At 46.4% G+C, this 8,163-nt stretch overlaps 1 protein-coding gene across 1 annotated transcript in view; it reads left to right on the forward strand.

The window, feature by feature from the left end:
• The window catches only part of LOC135533246 (phosphatidylinositol transfer protein alpha isoform-like), a gene marked incomplete at both ends in the record, with an annotated part of 8,690 nt that extends 5,471 nt beyond the window's left edge, over positions 1-3,219 (forward strand). The window contains one exon of the mRNA XM_064960653.1: positions 3,097-3,219. Coding sequence (XP_064816725.1) covers positions 3,097-3,219 — 123 coding nt within the window. The remainder of the gene's footprint in view (positions 1-3,096) is intronic.
• Positions 3,220-8,163: the final 4,944 nt, after the last annotated feature.

An 8,163-nucleotide genomic window follows, 5' to 3' on the forward strand; every position in this document is an offset into this window, starting at 1 on the left:
TCACTGTAAGGTCTACTACACCTGTTGTATTCAGCATTTCACTGTAAGGTCTACTACACCTGTTGTATTCAGCATTTCACTGTGAGGTCTACTACACCTGTTGTATTCAGCATTTCACTGTGAGGTCTACTACACCTGTTGTATTCATCATTTCACTGTAAGGTCTACTACACCTGTTGTATTCAGCATTTCACTGTGAGGTCTACTACACCTGTTGTATTCAGCATTTCACTGTAAGGTCTACTACACCTGTTGTATTCAGCATTTCACTGTAAGGTCTACTACACCTGTTGTATTCAGCATTTCACTGTAAGGTCTACTACACCTGTTGTATTCAGCATTTCACTGTAAGGTCTACTACACCTGTTGTATTCAGCATTTCACTTTGAGGTCTACTACACCTGTTGTATTCAGCATTTCACTGTAAGGTCTACTACACCTGTTGTATTCAGCATTTCACTATAAGGTCTACTACACCTGTTGTATTCAGCATTTCACTGTGAGGTCTGCTACACCTGTTGTATTCAGCATTTCACTGTAAGGTCTACTACACCTGTTGTATTCAGCATTTCACTATAAGGTCTACTACACCTGTTGTATTCAGCATTTCACTGTGAGGTCTACTACACCTGTTGTATTCAGCATTTCACTGTAAGGTCTACTACACCTGTTGTATTCAGCATTTCACTGTAAGGTCTACTACACCTGTTGTATTCAGCATTTCACTGTGAGGTCTACTACACCTGTTGTATTCAGCATTTCACTGTGAGGTCTACTACACCTGTTGTATTCAGCATTTCACTGTAAGGTCTACTACACCTGTTGTATTCAGCATTTCACTGTAAGGTCTACTACACCTGTTGTATTCAGCATTTCACTGTAAGGTCTACTACACCTGTTGTATTCAGCATTTCACTGTAAGGTCTACTACACCTGTTGTATTCAGCATTTCACTGCGAGGTCTACTACACCTGTTGTATTCAGCATTTCACTGTAAGGTCTACTACACCTGTTGTATTCAGCATTTCACTGTAAGGTCTACTACACCTGTTGTATTCAGCATTTCACTGTAAGGTCTACACTTAGAAACCATTGGGCCTATATGAATTCTACAGTCTATTGAAAGACATGATGTGACTTAGAAACTAACATGGAACAAGACTCAAGTTTAAATACATTCATTCAATTAAATGAAATACATTTTATAAAAGCTAATTGAAATTTAAATTTGAAATGACAAAGTCAAAATAAATCAAATCATCACATTTTATTGGTCACAATAAAACCAATAAAATGTGATGATTTGATTTCTTCAATAGTAGAGTTCATATAGGCCCAATAAGCACTCAATCAATGAAAATAATCTGATTTTAATATTTTTATCCTTCCTCTGTTACGACAAATGAGTGAGGAGGTGTGGAGTCAAATGAGTGAGGAGGTGTGGAGTCAAATGAGTGAGGAGGTGTGGAGTCAAATGAGTGAGGAGGTGTGGAGTCAAATGAGTGAGGAGGTGTGGAGTCAAATGAGTGAGGAGGTGTGGAGTCAAATGAGTGAGGAGGTGTGGAGTCAAATGAGTGAGGAGGTGTGGAGTCAAATGAGTGAGGAGGTGTGGAGTCAAATGAGTGAGGAGGTGTGGAGTCAAATGAGTGAGGAGGTGTGGAGTCAAATGAGTGAGGAGGTGTGGAGTCAAATGAGTGAGGAGGTGTGGAGTCAAATGAGTGAGGAGGTGTGGAGTCAAATGAGTGAGGAGGTGTGGAGTCAAATGAGTGAGGAGGTGTGGAGTCAAATGAGTGAGGAGGTGTGGAGTCAAATGAGTGAGGAGGTGTGGAGTCAAATGAGTGAGGAGGTGTGGAGTCAAATGAGTGAGGAGGTGTGGAGTCAGGCGCAGAGAGCAAAAGATGTGGGAAAAAACACGCTTTAATGTCCCGGAAAAATAACATGAACAAAAGTAGGAAAACAAATGATCAGAAATATTAACGGACAGCGCGAAACCCAAAATACAAACAAAATACACTCAAACATAGAACAGACGAACAAGCCCGCACGAAACAGAAGCGGGCTGAACAAACTATATATAACCCTACCCTAACAACCAAACAAGAAACAGGTGATACCAATCAGACAAAACCAAAGGAACACAGAACAACGGATCGGTGATAGCTAGTAGACCGGCGACAACGACCTCCGAGCGCCACCCGAACAAGAAGGGGATTCACCTTCGGTAATATTCGTGACATCCTCTTTTCATGGTATCCAGTTGTTAGTAGTTACAGTCTTGTCTCATCGCTCGAACCCAGAGTCTCTGGTGGCACAGCATGCGCTGCGAGGCAGTGCCACCCGGGAGGCTCACAATCTGATTTTCTGGTGCTCCTACAATCCATTTGGTGCACATAACTTTTTTTCGCCATGGTATTGTTTTGGTATCAAGTATCGTCATACTGAACCTTGTTCCGGTATCGAAGTCAAATTCTGGTATCGTGACAACACTAGCGTGATTGCTTGTATGGCCGCGTTTGTGTGTGTTTATGTGTGTGTTTATGTGTGTGTGTGTGTGTTTATGTGTGTGTGTGTGTGTGTGTGTGTGTGTTTATGTGTGTGTGTATGTGTGTGTGTTTATGTGTGTGTGTATGTGTGTGTGTTTATGTGTGTGTGTTTATATGTGTGTGTGTGTGTTTATGTGTGTGTGTGTGTGTTTATGTGTGTGTGTGTGTGTGTGTGTGTGTTTATGTGTGTGTGTATATGTGTGTGTTTATGTGTGTGTGTGTGTGTTTATGTGTGTGTGTGTGTGTGTGTGTGTGTTTATGTGTGTGTGTGTGTGTGTGTGTTTGTGTGTGTGTTTATGTGTGTGTGTATGTGTGTGTGTGTATGTGTGTGTGTTTATGTGTGTGTGTGTGTGTTTATGTGTGTGTGTGTGTGTGTTTTTTTGTGTGTGTGTTTATGTTTGTGTGTGTGTGTGTGTGTGTGTTTATGTGTGTGTGTGTGTGTGTGTGTGTGTGTGTGTGTGTGTGTGTGTGTGTGTGTGTGTGTGTGTGTGTGTGTGTGTGTGTGTGTGTGTGTGTGTGTGTGTATAACTGTACTGTGTTGATACCTGTACAGGTCCATGGTCTGGATGCAGACACCTGGAAGAAGGTGGATGTTGTTCACATCGACATCGCAGACCGCAGCCAGGTGGATAGCAAGGTAAACAGTCAGAGACACCACAGCCAGGTGGATAGCAAGGTAAACAGTCAGAGACACCACAGTCAGGTGGATACCAGGGTAAACAGTCAGAGACACAGTCAGGTGGATACCAAGGTAAACAGTCACACCACAGTCAGGTGGATACCAAGGTAAACAGTCAGAGACACCACAGCCAGGTGGATACCAAGGTAAACAGTCACACCACAGCCAGGTGGATAGCAAGGTAAACAGTCAGAGACACCACAGTCAGGTGGATACCAAGGTAAAAAGTCAGAGACACCACAGTCAGGTGGATACCAAGGTAAACAGTCAGAGACACCACAGTCAGGTGGATACCAAGGTAAACAGTCAGAGACACCACAGTCAGGTGGATGCCAAGGTAAACAGTCAGAGACACCACAGTCAGGTGGATACCAAGGTAAACAGTCAGAGACACCACAGTCAGGTGGATGCCAAGGTAAACAGTCAGAGACACCACAGTCAGGTGGATACCAAGGTAAACAGTCAGAGACACAGTCAGGTGGATAGCAAGGTAAACAGTCAGAGACACAGTCAGGTGGATACCAAGGTAAACAGTCAGAGACACAGTCAGGTGGATACCAAGGTAAACAGTCACACACAACACAGCCAGGTGGATAGCAAGGTAAACAGTCAGAGACACCGCAGCCAGGTGGATACCAAGGTAAACAGTCAGAGACACCACAGCCAGGTGGATACCAAGGTAAACAGTCAGAGACACCACAGCCAGGTGGATACCAAGGTAAACAGTCAGAGACACAGCCAGGTGGATAGCAAGGTAAACAGTCAGAGACACAGCCAGGTGGATACCAAGGTAAACAGTCACATACACCACAGCCAGGTGGATAGCAAGGTAAACAGTCAGAGACACAGTCAGGTGGATAGCAAGGTAAACAGTCACATACACCACAGCCAGGTGGATAGCAAGGTAAACAGTCAGAGACACAGTCAGGTGGATAGCAAGGTAAACAGTCACATACACCACAGCCAGGTGGATAGCAAGGTAAACAGTCACATACACCACAGCCAGGTGGATAGCAAGGTAAACAGTCACATACACCACAGCCAGGTGGATAGCAAGGTAAACAGTCACACACAACACAGCCAGGTGGATAGCAAGGTAAACAGTCACATACACCACAGCCAGGTGGATAGCAAGGTAAACAGTCACATACAACACAGCCAGGTGGATAGCAAGGTAAACAGTCACATACACCACAGCCAGGTGGATAGCAAGGTAAACAGTCACACACAACACAGCCAGGTGGATACCAAGGTAAACAGTCACACACACAGCCAGGTGGATACCAAGGTAAACAGTCACACACACAGCCAGGTGGATACCAAGGTAAACAGTCACATACACCACAGCCAGGTGGATACCAAGGTAAACAGTCACACACACAGTCAGGTGGATACCAAGGTAAACAGTCACACACAACACAGCCAGGTGGATAGCAAGGTAAACAGTCAGAGACACCGCAGCCAGGTGGATACCAAGGTAAACAGTCAGAGACACCACAGTCAGGTGGATACCAAGGTAAACAGTCAGAGACACCACAGTCAGGTGGATACCAAGGTAAACAGTCAGAGACACCACAGTCAGGTGGATACCAAGGTAAACAGTCAGAGACACCACAGTCAGGTGGATACCAAGGTAAACAGTCAGAGACACCACAGTCAGGTGGATACCAAGGTAAACAGTCAGAGACACCACAGTCAGGTGGATACCAAGGTAAACAGTCAGAGACACCACAGTCAGGTGGATACCAAGGTAAACAGTCAGAGACACCACAGTCAGGTGGATACCAAGGTAAACAGTCAGAGACACCGCAGTCAGGTGGATACCAAGGTAAACAGTCAGAGACACCGCAGTCAGGTGGATACCAAGGTAAACAGTCACACACACAGCCAGGTGGATACCAAGGTAAACAGTCACACACACAGTCAGGTGGATACCAAGGTAAACAGTCACACACACAGCCAGGTTGGATACCAAGGTAAACAGTCACACCGCAGTCAGGTGGATACCAAGGTAAACAGTCACACACAACACAGTCAGGTGGATACCAAGGTAAACAGTCACATACACCGCAGCCAGGTGGATAGCAAGGTAAACAGTCAGAGACACCACAGTCAGGTGGATACCAACGTAAACAGTCACACACACAGTCAGGTGGATACCAAGGTAAACAGTCACACCGCAGTCAGGTGGATAGCAAGGTAAACAGTCAGAGACACCACAGTCATGTGGATACCAGGGTAAACAGTCACACACACAGTCAGGTGGATACCAAGGTAAACAGTCACACCGCAGTCAGGTGGATAGCAAGGTAAACAGTCACTCACACACACCACAGTCAGGTGGATACCAAGGTAAACAGTCACACACACAGCCAGGTGGATACCAAGGTAAACAGTCAGAGACACCACAGTCAGGTGGATAGCAAGGTAAACAGTCACACCGCAGTCAGGTGGATACCAAGGTAAACAGTCACACACACAGCCAGGTGGATACCAAGGTAAACAGTCACACACACAGCCAGGTGGATACCAAGGTAAACAGTCACACACACACACCACAGTCAGGTGGATACCAGGGTAATCAGTCACGCACACAGTCAGGTGGATACCAAGGTAAACAGTCACACACACACAACACAGTCAGGTGGATAGCAAGGTAAACAGTCACACCGCAGTCAGGTGGATAGCAAGGTAAACAGTCACACACACACACCACAGTCAGGTGGATACCAGGGTAAACAGTCAGACACCACAGTCAGGTGGATACCAAGGTAAACAGTCACACACACAGTCAGGTGGATACCAAGGTAAACAGTCACACCGCAGTCAGGTGGATAGCAAGGTAAACAGTCAGAGACACCACAGTCATGTGGATAGCAAGGTAAACAGTCAGAGACAACACAGTCAGGTGGATAGCAAGGTAAACAGTCACACCGCAGTCAGGTGGATAGCAAGGTAAACAGTCACACACACACACCACAGTCAGGTGGATACCAAGGTAAACAGTCACATACACCGCAGCCAGGTGGATAGCAAGGTAAACAGTCAGAGACACCACAGTCAGGTGGATACCAAGGTAAACAGTCACACACACAGTCAGGTGGATACCAAGGTAAACAGTCACACCGCAGTCAGGTGGATAGCAAGGTAAACAGTCAGAGACACCACAGTCATGTGGATACCAGGGTAAACAGTCACACACACAGTCAGGTGGATACCAAGGTAAACAGTCACACCGCAGTCAGGTGGATAGCAAGGTAAACAGTCACTCACACACACCACAGTCAGGTGGATACCAAGGTAAACAGTCACACACACAGCCAGGTGGATACCAAGGTAAACAGTCAGAGACACCACAGTCAGGTGGATAGCAAGGTAAACAGTCACACCGCAGTCAGGTGGATACCAAGGTAAACAGTCACACACACAGCCAGGTGGATACCAAGGTAAACAGTCACACACACAGCCAGGTGGATACCAAGGTAAACAGTCACACACACACACCACAGTCAGGTGGATACCAGGGTAAACAGTCAGACACCACAGTCAGGTGGATACCAGGGTAATCAGTCACGCACACAGTCAGGTGGATACCAAGGTAAACAGTCACACACACACAACACAGTCAGGTGGATAGCAAGGTAAACAGTCACACCGCAGTCAGGTGGATAGCAAGGTAAACAGTCACACACACACACCACAGTCAGGTGGATACCAGGGTAAACAGTCAGACACCACAGTCAGGTGGATACCAAGGTAAACAGTCACACACACAGTCAGGTGGATACCAAGGTAAACAGTCACACCGCAGTCAGGTGGATAGCAAGGTAAACAGTCAGAGACACCACAGTCATGTGGATAGCAAGGTAAACAGTCAGAGACAACACAGTCAGGTGGATAGCAAGGTAAACAGTCACACCGCAGTCAGGTGGATAGCAAGGTAAACAGTCACACACACACACCACAGTCAGGTGGATACCAAGGTAAACAGTCACATACACCGCAGCCAGGTGGATAGCAAGGTAAACAGTCAGAGACACCACAGTCAGGTGGATACCAAGGTAAACAGTCACACACACAGTCAGGTGGATACCAAGGTAAACAGTCACACCGCAGTCAGGTGGATAGCAAGGTAAACAGTCAGAGACACCACAGTCATGTGGATACCAGGGTAAACAGTCACACACACAGTCAGGTGGATACCAAGGTAAACAGTCACACCGCAGTCAGGTGGATAGCAAGGTAAACAGTCACTCACACACACCACAGTCAGGTGGATACCAAGGTAAACAGTCACACACACAGCCAGGTGGATACCAAGGTAAACAGTCAGAGACACCACAGTCAGGTGGATAGCAAGGTAAACAGTCACACCGCAGTCAGGTGGATACCAAGGTAAACAGTCACACACACAGCCAGGTGGATACCAAGGTAAACAGTCACACACACAGCCAGGTGGATACCAAGGTAAACAGTCACACACACACACCACAGTCAGGTGGATACCAGGGTAAACAGTCAGACACCACAGTCAGGTGGATACCAGGGTAATCAGTCACGCACACAGTCAGGTGGATACCAAGGTAAACAGTCACACACACACAACACAGTCAGGTGGATAGCAAGGTAAACAGTCACACCGCAGTCAGGTGGATAGCAAGGTAAACAGTCACACACACACACCACAGTCAGGTGGATACCAGGGTAAACAGTCAGACACCACAGTCAGGTGGATACCAAGGTAAACAGTCACACACACACAACACAGTCAGGTGGATAGCAAGGTAAACAGTCACACCGCAGTCAGGTGGATAGCAAGGTAAACAGTCACACACACACACACAGTCAGGTGGATACCAATTTAAACAGTCACACACAACACAGTCAGGTGGATAGCAAGGTAAACAGTCACACCGCAGTCAGGTGGATACCAAGGTAAAC

Source organism: Oncorhynchus masou, unplaced genomic scaffold, assembly GCF_036934945.1.
Source record: "Oncorhynchus masou masou isolate Uvic2021 unplaced genomic scaffold, UVic_Omas_1.1 unplaced_scaffold_2291, whole genome shotgun sequence".
In the NCBI taxonomy this organism is placed as follows: Eukaryota; Metazoa; Chordata; class Actinopteri; order Salmoniformes; family Salmonidae; genus Oncorhynchus; species Oncorhynchus masou.